Source organism: Alosa alosa, chromosome 6 (genome assembly GCF_017589495.1).
Source record: "Alosa alosa isolate M-15738 ecotype Scorff River chromosome 6, AALO_Geno_1.1, whole genome shotgun sequence".
Taxonomy (NCBI): domain Eukaryota; kingdom Metazoa; phylum Chordata; class Actinopteri; order Clupeiformes; family Clupeidae; genus Alosa; species Alosa alosa.
This window is the reverse complement of record NC_063194.1, coordinates 7531577-7549673: the sequence shown is the minus strand read 5'-3', so window position 1 is coordinate 7549673 and position 18097 is coordinate 7531577. Positions and strand designations below refer to the sequence as shown.

The 18097-nt window shown below is 45.1% G+C and overlaps 1 protein-coding gene across 2 annotated transcripts in view; it reads right to left on the bottom strand.

Annotated features, from left to right (window-relative positions):
* LOC125295520 (protein kinase C beta type) overlaps positions 1 to 18097 on the bottom strand; it is a 147612-nt gene that overhangs the window by 95361 nt on the left and 34154 nt on the right. For both annotated transcript variants that reach the window (XM_048244811.1, XM_048244810.1), the window contains exon 4: positions 4526 to 4637. In XM_048244811.1, coding sequence (XP_048100768.1) covers positions 4526 to 4637 — 112 coding nt within the window. The remainder of the gene's footprint in view (positions 1 to 4525; positions 4638 to 18097) is intronic.

The following is an 18097-nucleotide window of genomic DNA, read 5'->3' as shown; positions in this document are numbered from 1 at the left end:
TGTGAAATAGATCACATAGACCCTCATGGTAACAACCATGTGTTTGGTCAAAACAACCTCTATTTTACACCAAACTTACCCCAGAGAAACAGCCTTGACCGTACTGTCAATAAAAATGGTAAAGAGTTAGTGCATCTCTGTCGAGCCTTATATGCTTAATGGCAGGATCAGAGGGGACTCTTTAGGGAGGTTCATGTATTGTTCAGCTTTTGGAGCTAGTGTAGTTGACTATGCAAATCACTGACATGGACCCCAACTCCTTCAGAGCATTCACTGTCAGGCGGCAAACTCCACTATCGGATCATAACCAGACTAACATCTTTCTCAAAATCATACAGCAGCCCAAAACAGAGTCCAGCAAGCTATTCCGTCTCAATGGAACATATAGATGGACTCAGGACAGCCCAGATAACTTTTTAAAAGCTCTAAATTCTTCAGAACTAAAACAATGCATTAGATCCTACAACTCAAAATGTTTTGAGATTAGCAAAACTGGTGTTAATGAAGCCACAAAAGAACTAAACAAAATATTTCTGAAAGCAGCAAATGTAGCTGGCATGAAGAAGTCTAACAAAAATCGAGCAAAGAACAAAACTAAAGAAAAATGGTTTGACAAGGAATGTAAACAACTCGGGACTAGATTGAGGCATATGTCCAATCAAAAGCACCACCAGCCTGAAAATACAAATCTTAGAAAGAACTACCACGAAACTCTTAAACACTATAAAATGTTGCTGAGAAAGAAAAAACAGAATGACACCAACACAACTCTCAGCAAAATCGAAGCATCTATACAAAATAATCAATTTTGGGAGATGTGGAATGGTCTGAGCAAAACAAAACCACAGAACTTACCGATTCAAAATGGTGAAATCTGGAAAAAGCACTTTGAAAATTTGTATACAGACATCCAACCTCAAGATCTACATTCGAATTATGAAAAAACCATGGAAAAATTACAATCCCTTGAAAAGACAATTAAAGACAACCAAAACCCCCTTGACTTCCCAATTACACAATTCGAACTTGAATCCAAAATTAAAAAACTCAAAACAAAAAAATCCTGCGGCCCTGATCACATCAGAGGAGAAATGCTTAAACACAGCACCCCTGAACTGCAAAGGGCTATACTCAAATTGTTCAATCTCACTTTAACTTCTGGCTGTTTTCCTGACATCTGGAACCAAGGGTACATTACACCCATCTACAAAAGTGGAGATAAGTTGGACCCCAATAATTTTAGAGGCATCTGTGTGAACAGTAGTCTGGGGAAGGTGTTTAGCAGCATTATCAACGAAAGAATAGTAGCCTTCCTTAAGGAGCACGATGTCCTCAGCAAAAGTCAAATTGGATTTCTTCCAAATTACCGCACTACGGACCACATTTACACCCTACACACCCTAATAACTAATCATGTAAACAAAAAGGAAAAATATTTGCTTGTTTTGTTGATTTCAAAAAAGCATTTGATTCAATCTGGCATGAAGGACTATTTTATAAACTTTTACAAAGCGGTGTAGGGGGTAAAGTTTACCAATTAGTTAAGGAAATGTACTCTGAAAACAGAAATGCTGTGAAAATTGGCGACAAAATTACAGAATACTTCACTCAAAAAAGAGGGGTGAGGCAGGGCTGTAGCCTCAGCCCAACACTGTTCAATATTTACATCAATGAGTTAGCGGTGCAGTTGGAACAGTCTACAGCTCATGGCCTTACCCTAAAAGAAAAAGAAATTAAATTCCTCCTCTATGCAGACGACCTGGTGCTGATATCTCCCACTGCACAGGGACTACAGCAGCACCTGGACCAGCTAGAGAAATACTGTCAGCACTGGGCCCTGACAGTAAATCTAAAAAAGACAAACATTATGATATTCCAAAAGAAGCCCAGATATCAGGAACTCAGATACCCTTTCAATCTAGGCAGCACCGCCCTAGATCACACGATGCAGTACACTTACCTCGGCTTGATCATAACTTCATCGGGGAGCTTTAGCATGGCAGTGAATGCTCTAAAAGAAAAAGCTCGCAGAGCGCTATATGCAATAAAAAGAAACTTCTGGAACATAAACATACCAATTAAAGTTTGGTGCAAAATATTCGACTGTGTTATCCAGCCTATTGCGCTATATGGAAGTGAGGTATGGGGTCCACTCAGTGTGCACAGCTACACTAGATGGGACAAGCATCCTGTAGAATCCCTACATGCATAATTCTGTCGATTAATTTTAAAAATCCAAAAGAAAACACCAACCAATGCATGTAGGGCAGAATTAGGCAGATTCCCATTGGCCATTTAATTCTGGATGCATCTCCAAACAAGTCCCAGAGACACACTGCATTTCATCGCAGCAAAAACTCAAGATCTGAACCCCGACAAGAGTCCTCTGAGTCAGCTTGTGCTGAGACTAAGTAATCCCCCTCTAACAAATACTAATACACTCTCTCAGCCAAGCTCTGCTTTTAGACTAAATCTCAACCAGATTATCCAGAAATCTAAAGAAAAATATTTCATAATGAAACAAAAAAACAAAATAAACTAGAATGTTATCGGTCCATAAAATCCAAATATGAATTAGAAGAATATCTCTACTGTCAGAGATATAAAGCAGAGACAGATCTTGACCAAATACAGACTCAGTGACCACAGCCTAGCCATAGAAAAAGGCAGACTAAGAAAGTCATGGTTGCCAAGAGAGCAAAGAGTCTGTAGTCACTGTACGACAGGTGAGGTTGAGACGGAGGTGCACTTTCTTCTTCAATGTAAGAAATATGAATTTATTAGAGATACCTACTTCGATAAATTTACCAACCTAATCCCGGAGTTCCGAAACCTGGGAGAACAGGAAGTACTGCCTGTCTTACTTGGACAGCAAGGACAGACAGCAGCTCTTGCTGCTAAATATGTCACTGAATGCCATAGAGCGAGGGACAGTGATTAGACACTATACACACTATACACATGAAATACCTACCATTTTCAGCACACACACACACACACGTTTACATGTATAAATGTCTTATCTATCGTATGTTCTGTATTGTATTGTTAGATGTTTGATGTCCTGCTGAGTGTGAGTGAGTGTGTGTGTGTGTGTGTGTGTGTGTGTGTGCGCGTGCACGTTTGAGCAGCTGATGGCATGCAGTGTTAAGATGACTATGTGCATGCGTAGCATGACTGGGTGGTAGTGGATTGATAGAGTAGATTAGTTAGACCGTTAAGGGGCCCTAGCTAAAGGGAGCTGGATCCGTGTATCCTGTGATGTTGCAGTATAGCATAGAGTGTGTTGCAAAATGACTAAAGTTCAGCAGTTTATAACTTATGTCACTGCAGTTATCTACAAAATCGGGCCTACTGGTTAGGGTTTCGGGCTTGGAACCGAAGGGTTGCCGGTTCGATCCCCGACCAGTGGAAACGGCTGAAGTGCCCTTGAGCAAGGCTACTTGAGCTAACTCCACTTCCAGCCTCTATGCTGTGGGTTAGGAGGCCTAGCCCCAGACTACAGTGAAACCGCATCAGAAGTGAAGCACCAGTGCCACTCGTAAAAACTTGACATAGAAGATGCGATTTTTTTCTTTTTTAAATGTCCGAGGGGCACACACAACACTATCACGTCTGGTTTTGCCAACTCCACTGGTTAAAGTGGAAGTTAATTGTTCTGAACAGCATACGCTCCGCAGACCAGTTGCGTGTCAAGTGTAGCTAGGCGGTCCAGCGGAGCTCAGCTCTCTGGTAGGTCTTAACACATATTCTGTTTACTCTTCAAGGTCTACAGTATGTGGAAGTGAGAAAAAAAAGAGATAGTTCCTGCTGCAAAAAAAGGAATGTATTAACACCTCTCTAAGTGCCCGTCTAAAAAGTCACTGAGCTGAATGTCTGAGCAGGAAACAGTAAAAACCAAACTCCCGGACAGAAGTTGGCCAGTAGTGTTTTGGCGGTTCTTTGGCACGCACACACACACACACACACACACACACACACACACACACACACACACACACACACACATACTCAGGTGCTTACATCCTAATAACAGCACTGAGTGAAAAACCCTCAGCATCTCCACATAAGGGATGAACATTAAAAACACAAAAGTTCAGATAAAGCAAGAGAGAGCAGAAGGGTCCACTGTATATCAGTGAAGCACAGAAATATGCCCATTATGAATGTTTTCATGTAGACCAAAACAATTAAGAGTGAATATCCTTTTCAAATGTGCCTTCACACTATTACTCAACACCAGTGTGTGGCTCTCTGCACAGGACGGCTTATCTCCTATATCACTTTAAGACCTGAAGTACCCAGAATGCCGTATTGACATTAGAATGGGGTTACAGCTACGTGACTTGCTGTGTAAACACAGGCCTCAGCGGAGAACTCTCCAGTAGTGTATGTTTGTTTATGTGTGTGTGTGTGTGTTTATGTGTGTGTGTGTGTGTGTGTGTGTGTGTGTGTGTGTGTGTGTGTGTGTGTGTGTGTGTGTGTGTGTGTGTGTGTGCCGTGATGTGATTGTGGTTGTACGTACGTTCACATCTCATGCCCTGATGGAGGAGGCCATACAGGAGGGAGCCACAGTGGTCACAGAAGGTCGGACTGGAGTATGTGTGCACCTTGAACTTGTGCTTGCTGCGTGGGTCCTGAGAGAGAAAGAGAAAGAGAGAGACAGAGAGAGACCAAGACAGAGACAGAGAGTGAGAGAGTGTGTGTGAGAGAGAGAGAGAGAGAGAGAGAAAGTGAGAGTGAGAGAGTGTGTGCGTGAGAGAGAGAGAAAGTGAGAATGAGAGAGAGAGAGAGAGAGAGAGAGAGAGAGAAAGAACAGAGACCATATTTCATCATTTTATATTATACAGTATACACTGCTGCTACACAGGGGTGGTAGTGACCGGTGATGTTGTTCAAAGTCCCCTGTGTGATGGGATGAGGAAAGGCCAAACTGAACACAGCTGTGTTTATCAAACATCTGAGGCAATTGTGACTAACCAAACTAACAAAAACTAACAAACTTATGAAAAAAAACGCAACCAATGTTTGGTTAAAATTAAAAAAAAAATCTATGTATAATAAAGACAGGTGCAACTGCAACAACCAGGAAACTAGAATACATCCATCTATGCAGCTGAAGCAGCTGAAAACTGGTGGCCTAATTCAGGATGTCCCTCCAACTGGCCATAGATGCTGAATGTGATAAGTAAGGGATAACGGCCGCCGAGGTGTCCCGTTATACGGAATTAATGGACGAGGGCGAGGGGCAAAGAACTCCCCGACACGTATAACTGGACACACTTCGAAGGCCGTTATCCCGCTTATCACCTGGTTGCCACTGTAAAGCTATGCCTTTATAGCACGCAAAGGAAACACGCGGTTCCGTTTAAAAAGAAGCCCACTAGTTCAGCTTGTTGGACAGTTAGCTTGTTTACAGTTGATTCCATTGTTGTGAAGCCTGCCTCCAGGCTCAACCGTCGTCCTACTATGGTTGTTACAGTTACCATTTATAATAGTGTTTCCCATACATTGACTTATTTGCTTATTTGTGGCGGCCCACCACAATATCAACACTGACCACCACACAATGATTTTTCCAGGTTGTACTAAATTGTACTTAAATCTGGTTAGCATCATAACCACACTGCGCTAATTTGTTAAAAACTGTTGCATTCAAGTTAATTCTGCAAACCTACCACCACAAATAGAATTCAATTCTTTTGGAAACACTGCATTAGCATTGATATGGAACGGAGATGAAACTTTTTTTTACCAGATCTACTTCACTGTTTAATTTAGCAATGATGCTCTGTTTAGTTAGACACACACACACAGAATGGTTAAACAGTGACAGCCCGGTGCAGTCAGTGTTCTCCATATGCCAGCTACATGGCTCTGAAGCATCTCTCTATCTATCTATATCTATCTATATCCATCTATCTATCTCCATCCATCCATCCATCCATCCATCCATCCATCCATCCATCCATCCATCCATCCATCCATCCATCCATCCATCCATCCATCCATCCATCCATTCTCCCCCTCTATACTGTATATAACCCCTTTTCCCTCTCTCTACCCTCCCACCCGCATATATCCATCCATCCATCCATCTCTCTCTTGCGCTCTCTTCCTCTACATTTATACTCTCTCTCTCCCCCCTTCTCTCTCTCCCAAACACTGTCCATAATTCACCCGCTCCAACAGACACCCCCTACTACACTCCACCCACCTGCCACTCTCCACAACTTACTCCTGGCATCCTTTTCTCCCACTGCCCCTGGCCGCATGTGTGTGTGTGTTGCGCTGACAAACGAGCACACAATGGGCACCGGGCGGGTGCCATCTGCGGCGGGCGAGGCCCAGCGCATTGCGGCTCTTAAGAGGAGCAGCGGAGCGGGCAGTGGCTTGAGAGTCACGGCTTCAGGGCGACTCAATACAGAGGTGGGATCACAAGGAGGCCAGAGGGGTTGGCTTACATGGTACGCACGCACACACACACACACACACACACACACACACACACACACACACACACACACACCTTCGGATGGAGGGAACAGGTGCGATAGAGGTGGACAGGACTGAGATAAGGAGAGAGAGAGAGAGAGAGAGAGAAAGAGAGAGTGCTAGAGGAAAAGAAAGAGAACTGAAGAAGAACAGGATGTACAAAGAGAGAGAAGGAATCAGAGATGAGAGAGGAAGGAGGGAGAAGAGAGAGAGGATGAAAAAGATAGAGGGAGAGCAGAATACGAGAGATGAAAGTGTGACAGGTAGCCTAAACGACAAAGCAGCATGAGCACGGTCTGTTTCCAATCGATCGATCGATCGATCGATCGATCGATCGATCGATCGATCGATCGATCGATCGATCGATCGATCGATCGATCGATCGATCGATCGATCGATCGATCGATCGATCGATCGATCGATCGATCGATCGATCGATCGATCGATCGATCGATCGATCGATCGATCGATCGATCGATCGATCGATCGATCGATCGATCGATCGATCGATCGATCGATCGATCGATCGATCGATCGATCGATCGATCGATCGATCGATCGATCGATCGATCGATCGATCGATCGATCGATCGATCGATCGATCGATCGATCGATCGATCGATCGATCGATCGATCGATCGATCGATCGATCGATCGATCGATCGATCGATCGATCGATCGATCGATCGATCGATCGATCGATCGATCGATCGATCGATCGATCGATCGATCGATCGATCGATCGATCGATCGATCGATCGATCGATCGATCGATCGATCGATCGATCGATCGATCGATCGATCGATCGATCGATCGATCGATCGATCGATCGATCGATCGATCGATCGATCGATCGATCGATCGATCGATCGATCGATCGATCGATCGATCGATCGATCGATCGATCGATCGATCGATCGATCGATCGATCGATCGATCGATCGATCGATCGATCGATCGATCGATCGATCGATCGATCGATCGATCGATCGATCGATCGATCGATCGATCGATCGATCGATCGATCGATCGATCGATCGATCGATCGATCGATCGATCGATCGATCGATCGATCGATCGATCGATCGATCGATCGATCGATCGATCGATCGATCGATCGATCGATCGATCGATCGATCGATCGATCGATCGATCGATCGATCGATCGATCGATCGATCGATCGATCGATCGATCGATCGATCGATCGATCGATCGATCGATCGATCGATCGATCGATCGATCGATCGATCGATCGATCGATCGATCGATCGATCGATCGATCGATCGATCGATCGATCGATCGATCGATCGATCGATCGATCGATCGATCGATCGATCGATCGATCGATCGATCGATCGATCGATCGATCGATCGATCGATCGATCGATCGATCGATCGATCGATCGATCGATCGATCGATCGATCGATCGATCGATCGATCGATCGATCGATCGATCGATCGATCGATCGATCGATCGATCGATCGATCGATCGATCGATCGATCGATCGATCGATCGATCGATCGATCGATCGATCGATCGATCGATCGATCGATCGATCGATCGATCGATCGATCGATCGATCGATCGATCGATCGATCGATCGATCGATCGATCGATCGATCGATCGATCGATCGATCGATCGATCGATCGATCGATCGATCGATCGATCGATCGATCGATCGATCGATCGATCGATCGATCGATCGATCGATCGATCGATCGATCGATCGATCGATCGATCGATCGATCGATCGATCGATCGATCGATCGATCGATCGATCGATCGATCGATCGATCGACACACACACACACACACACACACCTTCGGATGGAGGGAACAGGTGCGATAGAGGTGGACAGGACTGAGATAAGGAGAGAGAGAGAGAGAGAGAGAGAAAGAGAGAGTGCTAGAGGAAAAGAAAGAGAACTGAAGAAGAACAGGATGTACAAAGAGAGAGAAGGAATCAGAGATGAGAGAGGAAGGAGGGAGAAGAGAGAGAGGATGAAAAAGATAGAGGGAGAGCAGAATACGAGAGATGAAAGTGTGACAGGTAGCCTAAACGACAAAGCAGCATGAGCACGGTCTGTTTCCATGTTTCCATGCAACCAACTAGGAAGGCTGGCCGCCAACACCTCTCTCTCTCTCTCACACACACACCTGTAATCTGCCTTTAGCCCCAGAGTGACCTTACCCCAACCCTCACACCTCTCCATCCAAGCATAACTTAAACGTCCATGACCGCAATCTCCATCAAACCAATCAGCCATATGCGCCCGCGTGTGTGTGCGTGCGTGCGTGTGCGTGTACAGAGTGGAAGATTTGTGAGTTTTCATAGGGGTGAAGAGAGGCAGCAAAGAGAGGGACAGACTATCAAAAAGACTATCAGAGGACAGAGAAAGAGAAAAAAAGAAAGAAGGAGAGAGAGAGTGAAGAGAGAGCGTGAACGATAGAGAGAGGGCGAGAGAGATAGGAGTAAAACAAAGCTGACAGATGGAGAGCACCAAAGAGCCAAAAGAGATGGGGAAGCTACAGAGAAAGAGAGAAGTCAAAGAGGCAGAGAAGGAAACCAGACCTAACAGGAGAGGAAGCTGAGAGAGCGCACGCGCGCGCCCGTGTGCGTACTTGCGTGCGTGCGGGTGCATCAAATGCCTCTCAAAACCTTTCTGCAATTTCTATGGTGGTTTTTGATATTCCATTTGATGCACAGAGTATATCTATGAAATCTTAGAAAGATTAAACTTTGTCTAGGGGTACCACAAATGCATTGAATTATCATGATTTTAGGTGGATTTTGGGCATTTTCGCCATTTAACTACATGCTGGTACAAGCCTTGTAGTCATGGGATGCAGAGTCCATGCTGAAAAGTGCAGATCTAGGTTGCCAAATGTCATTAAGAGAGTGTTGGTATATCAAATATTGAAACTCTTCATGAACTACATAATATTGTATCATTTATGGCAACATTTTAGTTAAAACAAGCAGTCGAGCAACAAAGGTGAGCAGTCAAAAACTATTGTGCCTTGGCTTGGGGATTCCCATATAACTGAAGATACTTTAATTTTGAGAGGAGCCTCCATCCAATGTTGATGTGCTGAAGTGCATGTACAGCTTTATCAAATTTTAATGCAAAGGTAAACAATCATCAGTCATCCAAGAAGCCGCAGAGTATGTGTATGACCAAATACTGCCATTTTACCTAAAGACAGATATACTGATCAAGGAATATGACAACTGTCTAAATTTTCTGAAGAATCTGTATAATAAGGCCAAGGAAATGTCAAAGATTCCAAAAGCGAGGAGAGGAAGCAGTAACCAATTTAAAGAACACCAAGAGTTTCTGTCAAAGAACTGCCAGTTGTGGCACCAAGAAGCAGAAAAGTTCAGAGATTAAGAAGATGGGGCTTTTCTAGAGTCCATGAAGACAGACAGGAAGGCATGTTGGTCAGGAGCAGACGTGCCATCTCAAGGCAAACATAACAGGAAATAAATGAGAGAAGAACAAGAAAGGAGAAGAAGGGAGGAGGAGGAGCTGAGAAAATCTCAAAAAGAAATAGTAGGCAGTGATATTGTTGAGGAGGTTGAACATTTTCCAGTTCCAGAAACTTCTCAAGTTGATCCTGACTTTCAAGGCTCCATTCAGTTATACCACACCGCAGGACAAGGAAAACTGGAGACCCAAAACTTTGCCCAATAATTTTGCTGCCTGTCATTTCTCTTATGAAGAGGGGCAAAATATCATCATCAATATCATCACAATTCATGTCTAAAATAGTGGAGATTGGAGGTGGTACCACTGACAAGTTTTCTTTCTCATATGCCAGCATGGACAGGTTTGATCGAAAAGCATGCTTGAAAATCTCAGAAGACATCGAGTCCCTCCAATAACATGGCATTACATTGGTATGGAAAACTAGTAGGCACATTAGAGGACCCTTACCATAAGGAGGAACGATGTGCTGTGTTGGTGTCATGTGAACATGGCACAAAACTTTTGAGTGTGATGCCACTTCAGGAAGTTGGCAAGGGTGAGACTGGAAGAAACATTGCTGAGAACATAGGGCAGCTTTTGGAATATTGGCAGTGTACTGATGCAATTGCTGCAATGGTGTTTGACACCACTACTAAAGACTGTATAATTATGTTCCAAATAGTTTAGTTTGTGTTGATATGTTATCATGAATTTAATTCCAAATTTTGAAAATTAGAGATGCTAAGGAAAGGAGTTTGTGCTCAATACGGATTAAGTGCTAGGGAAAATGTACAATGTTCACTAACAAATGTAAATACTAGACATACATGTATTGAATTAAAAGTTTCAAAATGCATGCAGCTGTTATGTTTTTTTGTAAACAGAAGCTAGATATGTCATTAATTGACATTATTAAGTTTAAATGTAGTGTAAAGAAGATTATTGGAAAATAACCAAAATCGGCCATAAAATATGAAATATTGTCAAAATAAAGGTGCATTGTGGTACCCCTATATCATTATCAATCTTCACCAAACTTCATATTTAGTATTTATTTATCAAGTGGCATAATATTATTCACCATAGAAGAGTTTTTGAGGGAAAAAGGGGCACTTGACTGCGTGTGTGTGTGAGTGAGAGATAGAGAGAGAATGAGAGAGAGAGGGATACAGTGTGATGGCGGCAAGTGAAGGCCGACTGATATTATTGGTTGATATTAGCAATTTGCGGACCTATCGGTATCTGCATTTATAACGGTGGATAATTATTTTTACATTAAGTAAAGGAAGGCCAGCTGCTGATCCTTCATCTAAATTTCCAGGATGGTCTTTCAATCTTAGGATTAAGCTATGTCTACCAGTAAAATAGTGTTAGCATTGGTTGAATGGTGGAGGCTAACTTGTATTTGTGAAATATAAACGTGGTTATACCGAGTAACTTAGCAACAGCACTATAATTTTCTCTTTCGACTGTCATGCTTTGTCAATTTGTCCTCAATTTTAGATACAACTTGTCCTCCTTTACAGAGTCTGGTTGGTGGTCACCCTATTTCATAGCCTCCACTTCCCCTTTTAAACACAAATTATGACTATCAACTGGTCTTTTCAATGTATTTCGCACAGAACCGCTCGCCTGAAGTGGAAAAAATAGGCATCCCTACAATTCTCTAGCTGGGTCATGCAGTGCAGTTGGAGCCGTGGCTGAGAGTGGATATGCCAGGGGCAGTGTGGCTGCTGTAAACTGTTGACATGGGTGCCGAAATTAAAATTATGCAGACGCAACGTAGGCACTGTGTACAAGCCATAAGTCATATGAGAGTGTGGATATTGTGGCATCCGACGCGTTTTCGCTCGGATCCACTTTGGCAAGAGTAGACAGAGGTCTTGTACGCGTAGGTATCGTTATTCTTTCAGTATTTATTATGTTCGGAAGCATATGTTACATAAATTAGAGTAGGCTACGATCACGACCACGGTCAAAAAACTATCTTCCTCTACTCCCGCCAGCTCATTCAAACTCATCAGCTGCTTCACCTGTGTGTGCGTATCTAAGTAGGCGGAGCAGAGGCACCCAATCCGTGCCCACAATCAAGCACCCTGTGACACAAATGCGCTACATATTACAAACTATAAAATAATCTTACCTAAATTATACTCATACTAACTTATGAATTACAAATAACTTGAATAGCAGAAATGGCTCCAACAATGGACGTTGTCTTACATTATGACATTTTTCATGGCATTGGTGTTTATCAAAAGACCTGGCGCTATTATTCATAATAATTATTATCATTTATTATGAGCCTTTCATTAGAATACCAGACAATTAGTCGCCTGGGTTTCCCCATGTTGCCTTATGTGCACAATTTTATTCACGCTGCTAGGCAGCCTGGATTCCAGGAACTTTGTTTTCACCTCAACAAAGGAACCAATCACAGAACGGAGGGGGGGCAGCAAGACAATGACGACACACCGAAGCAGGTATGAGCTACGTACAGACGCATTTGATAGACATTCCTAGCGCCCAATAAACGGCTCTGGGCATTCGTAAACCACATTTCAAATACCAGAAAATTAATGTGTAGTTCCCAGACCCCATCTCAATGCGATGAGGTTTGGCGTTAGCCAGGCTAGACAATTAGGCCTATTTAAGCACAATATCCCACCTTGATCAGAATATGCTCAAAATCAATATGATAAAAATTAGGATACATTTTTACATTGTGTTTGCGAAAAATTAATATTGGCCAATTTATCGTTTTTCAAAGAAAACCTATTAGACATGTTGCACTGAAAGTCACTACTCCGCTTGTGTCTTTAAAGACTAGCAGGCAGCATCAGTTACAGGTGGCAATGCAATAAATCATGGTTTCAGTCTGAGCTTCAGACCACAGCATGACCCCAGCGGCGACCCCACACTACCGCGCCCATCTCCGTGGCTGCACACGAGAACAGAAGGCCAGGAGAGGGAGACGGAGAGAGAATGAGGGGAGGGGAAGGGACGAGGAGAGGGACTGACTCTGAGTCAGCTGTGGCCCATTCTAGTGACAACAGCTTTAGGGCTTAGTGGACATGATTCAGTTCAGCTTTTAGGGTGAACTCTCTAACATGCTGAGAACATGCAAACACCAAGCACAGCATAGCACTTCCTGTGTTAACTTTACAGAGAGAGAGAGAGAGAGAGAGCGAGAGAGAGAGAGAGAGAGAGAGAGAGACATAGGGCTGGTTAAGCTTATCTTACACTTTCGTCTAGGGTTTGTTGTTAATGTTGGTGCAGGGCAGGTGTTACGGGGGCGCTTGATGTTTCTTCACCTCTGACGTGGGAGGGTAAAAACAAGAGGTGTGTGTGTGTGTGTGTGTGTGTGTGTGTGTGTGTGTATCTGTGTGTGTGTATGTATATCTTCATTGGACAAGGTAGGGTGTCCATGCACACATCCCAGGAGAATGCATAATTGACATGCACAGACCTTTGCACAGGCCTTTCCCTGATCCAGACAGACACGTTTAGCCTGCTGTGAAGACCTCTTAAATGTGTCAGACAAGTCCTGACAGGCCAATGAATTTTTACACGTCTTTGCAGGAGAATTCCACCTGAATCACGGATACATTTCTCACATAGAGGGTGTGTGTGTGTGTGTGTGTGTGTGTGTGTGTGATTTCCAAATCTGTTCAACATATTTGTCCATATGTGTATGTAATTGAGCTTTGGCGATAATGTTGCTAAAACATTCAGACCAATAAAGCTTTCTTGAATTAATGAGAGACAGAGAGAGAGAGCGAGAGAGAGAGAGAGAAAAATCACACATTTTATCGCTTGATAAATCAAGAAGTGACTGAAGTACAGCATTCCATTGCCTTCGTAGCCTGGCCAAACTCTGAGGGTGCTGTTGCTTCTCAGTCACCACATCCATCTACAGAAATAGAGATAACATCCTGTTCACACAGCCCCACTGAGACACCACTGAAGACAAAGATCCTTGATAACTAACTCCACTTCCAGCCTCTATGCTGTGGGTTTGGAGGCCTAGCCCCAGACTACAGTGAAACCGCATCAGAAGTGAAGCACCAGTGCCACTCGCAAAACTTGACATAGAAGATGCGCCCATTTTTTATTTTCTTTTTTAAATGTCCGAGGGGCACACACAACACTATCACGTCTGGTTTTGCCAACTCCACTGGTTAAAGTGGAAGTTAATTGTTCTGAACAGCATACCCTCCGCAGACCAGTTGCGTGTGAAGTGTAGCTAGGCGTCCAGCGGAGCTCAGCTCTCTGGTAGGTCTTAACACATATTCTGTTTACTCTTCAAGGTCTACAGTATGTGGAAGTGAGGAAAAAAAAGGAAAAAAAAGTGCCCGTCTAAAAAGTCACTGAGCTGAATGTCTGAGCAGGAAACAGTAAAAACAAAACTCCCAGACAGAAGTTGGCCAGTAGTGTGTTGGCGGTTCTCTGACACGCCTGTCTGAATACTGAAACAACAGGACTGACTTTGTCGAAGAGCCATAGACTTACAAGCCAAACCTGTAGGCTCATGGGTCTTCAACACACACACACGCACACACACTTGGTTTGGGATCACTGGTGGGTCCGGAAGAGGCTTCACGCTCCTCAGCCTCCCACACGAGAGAGAGGCCCCAAGGGCCCCTGGGACCCCGGGCAGAGCACAAGGGCCAACCCCACCCCCTCACCCCACCCAGTCAGTGAAGGTGTTTCCTCCTTTCATCCAAAAATAGCCATGCAGACGTCAGAGAGAAGGGGGGGGGGGGGGCACAAAAATGTTGTCACATGAACCAGACTGGGTCCCTGGCTTTAGCATTCTCTTAAGGGCTCAACATGCTTCTGCGTCAACTCCACGGCGTAGCTACGCCGGCACTCCTACGCCGTCGTGAGCATTTTATGGCTCTGCGTCGGGTTGCTTTGCATCGCGGTGCATTTCACCGCCATAACGCTCGGTGTCGCCTGGGTCTGCGTCGCTCACCACCAAAACAAGACTGTATGACCGAAACGGCAAACCCCAAAGAATGTCGTGCCAAAATATTAATCTTATTTGTTTGGCCTTTTCTTGCTTAAATTTTGTTCAAAGTATCAAGAAATAGACACAGTAAACCAACAAATAAATCTGAGGTTATTTTCGAGGTGTCTGCCAGCCAGTTTAAGTTATGTTAGCAAACGAACTTTAGCACAACTGCCCACAAAGTTCTGCTTGCTGGCGAAGTGCTAATTTCAAAACGTTACTGACATATGAACCCTTTACAAACGGATAACCCCGTCATTGTAACCAAAATATGTCTGAGTTTATTTGCAAAGCTTATGTCAGTGAACTAGCATGTTGCTAATCCCCACAGTAGGCTGCTTGAAACAAGGCTCTGACACGACTATCAACACACAGGACAAGTTGACCAATCACAGTCCTTGCGGTCTGCGTTGCCTCGACGCGAAGTTACAATTTTTTGGAGGTGCACGTCGAGCTACGGCGGAGGGGTCGGAGAGGGGTTCGCGACGACGCAGAGGGGTCTGCGGGGGTACACCGTCAATTTGACGCAGAAGCATAAAAAATGTTCATCTCATCCCCCCAGCCAGGTTAAGCAGTCATCCATCCAAAGTAGCCCAATAATAAGCTGTATTATGGCTATTAACACACTTGATTTCTTTGTAGAGAATAAAAAAAAAAAAATGGTGGTTCCTCCTAAAAGGGACGGATAATTAATTTTGAGGAGGAACAAACAGCAATTTGGCACAGGTTGTCTCTTTCTCGTTCTCCAATACAACCTGGAGGCGACAACCAAATCCTATCAAGAGACACATTAGCGACATTAGCATGTGTGGTGGTGGTGTGGGGGGCTTGCGTTTGGGCCCTGGCCCTGGCGTGGGCATGGCTGGTCTCGGTTCTCGACCTGTTTGGAGCCATCCTCCATGGTCTGTCTGCTCTCCAATGCTGGCCTCTCTCCACCAATGTGAGTCCTTTCTTTCAGCTAATTGTTTGTGACAAGCAGACAGCATAGAGCAATGGATTTATGCTGGCTTTGGCCTTGAAATGGGTCTTTAAATAACCACACACACACACACCAAAGTAGCTACATTCACACAAGGCACAAGAAACACACCACATACAATCAACCACTGAGAAAGCTCCACGTTGATATCAAACAGGCTTACATTGGACGCCTGTCTTCATGGTTCCATGTGATTCCACACCCTCACACACACACTTGGACAGTTGGACCGTCAACAGAGCCAGCCTCTTGCTGTGTGGGGACATCGGCCAATCAGAGCCAGATGAGGGAATTGTAATGGACCAATCTGAGGCCGAGATTGTTTATGCAAATGCCTGCCTGTCCTTGTTAGAACAGTTCCCTGGAGGGAGGGGCGGTGGGTGGGTGGGCTGGGGGTGGCACATGTAACCAATGAGAGGAGGAGCGACTGAAAGAACATGAAAAAAAAGAGGGATATTTATATCGTCACCCACTTCTTGGATGAGATGTGGGCGCCGTCGTCTCCCCCCGGCAGGAGCCCAGGGTAATGAAGCCCGCCAGAGGCCAGGTGGAACTTTCTAGAAGGGGTTAATTCTGCTCATTCTCTCGAGGATAAAAGAGGAGAGAGGAAAGGAGAGAGGGTGGGTGTGGGTGGCGGATGCCCTTGGATCTGATTTCCACTTCCATCCCCATCTCAAATCAATTCAATCCCACCAATGAGGTTTGGAAACGGACACAAACACACACACACACACACACACACACACACACACACTATCCTCGTCAGATTAACACTACTGGACATGGGAGATGTTGAGGAAATGGAGGGGAGGAGAGTGAGAGGAGAATGAGAGGAGAGGAGAACAGACAGAGGAGAACGAGGAGAAGAAATGGGGGGGGGGGGGGGTATGCTAGCTAGGCTTCTTGCTCTGATTTTCTTTCTAGATTTTCTTGGTCTGTCACAGCCTTCAGGCAGAGAGACAGATATAGCTACTGACACTAACACACAAATACACACACACACACACACACACACACACACACACACTTGAGCTGCCACACACACAGGGGGCCTATATGTTTATACAAAGCATAGCCTCTGACACAGACTAACCTCCTCTGTGAACTACACTGGTGGCTGCAGGACTCCTGAGGGACAATAGGGATGTGTGTGTGTGTGTGTGTGTGTGTGCATATGCGAGTGAGTGTGTATATGTATATTCTTAGCTTTCTCTCCTTTCTCCCTTAATAATCCCACTGCTCATTCATCACTTCATTGTGTGTGTGTGTGTGTGTGAGATGGAGAGTAAGAGTGAGAAAGAGGGCAGAGTGAAACTATTTAATCAGAGCTGCGGCGGGCCAGAGGTGAGGGAAGCCTGACTTGTCAGCGCTGCTACTGCGACTCCACAGCTCCTCTCTGCTCACACGCACGCACGCACGCACGCACGCACCACTCCATCCTCAGTTCCACTCCCTGCACCAGAAACCTCCGCTCCTCTCTGCCCAGAGCGTGCGCACACACACACACACGCACAGAGAGACAGACAGACAGACACACACACTTGGCACTGGCACATTCTTCCACTCCTACACTCCTTTATCTTCCACAGCGGGTTGCCCAGAGCCTTCCTCCACCGCCCGGATGCTCTCCTCCTCTTCCTCCTCCTCCTCCTCCATCCTCAGTTCCACCTGTTCGGTTGGCGCTCCGGGCACCAGTGAGGAGCCAGGCAGCCCGATGCCTGCTGCCCAGCAGTGCCCACCCCGCCCACCCCACGTCTTCCTGCCTGCCCGCCTGCCAGCCTGCTGCCCCGACACAGAGCTGGCGAACGGGAGCTTAATTAGGCTACGGCTAATGCCGCTCTCCCCTGATGAACACCTCATTAACCCACTTCTGTAATTGAAGCGAAAAATGAGCCTCCCTCTGAAAACAGAACTGAGGAGGAAAGGGAGAAGAAGATGAAACGCACGCACACACACACGCACACACACACGCACACACACACTTTCTCAATTGTGTGACGGCTGTCTGCCTTTGACATTGACTATATTTGTACCTGTGCGCTCTCCCATTCGCCACTCTACTGAGACAGACGTCGAGATTCACACAAGAGGAAGTGATGGCGGTGTCGCCGGGGTGACGGAGACTCATTAA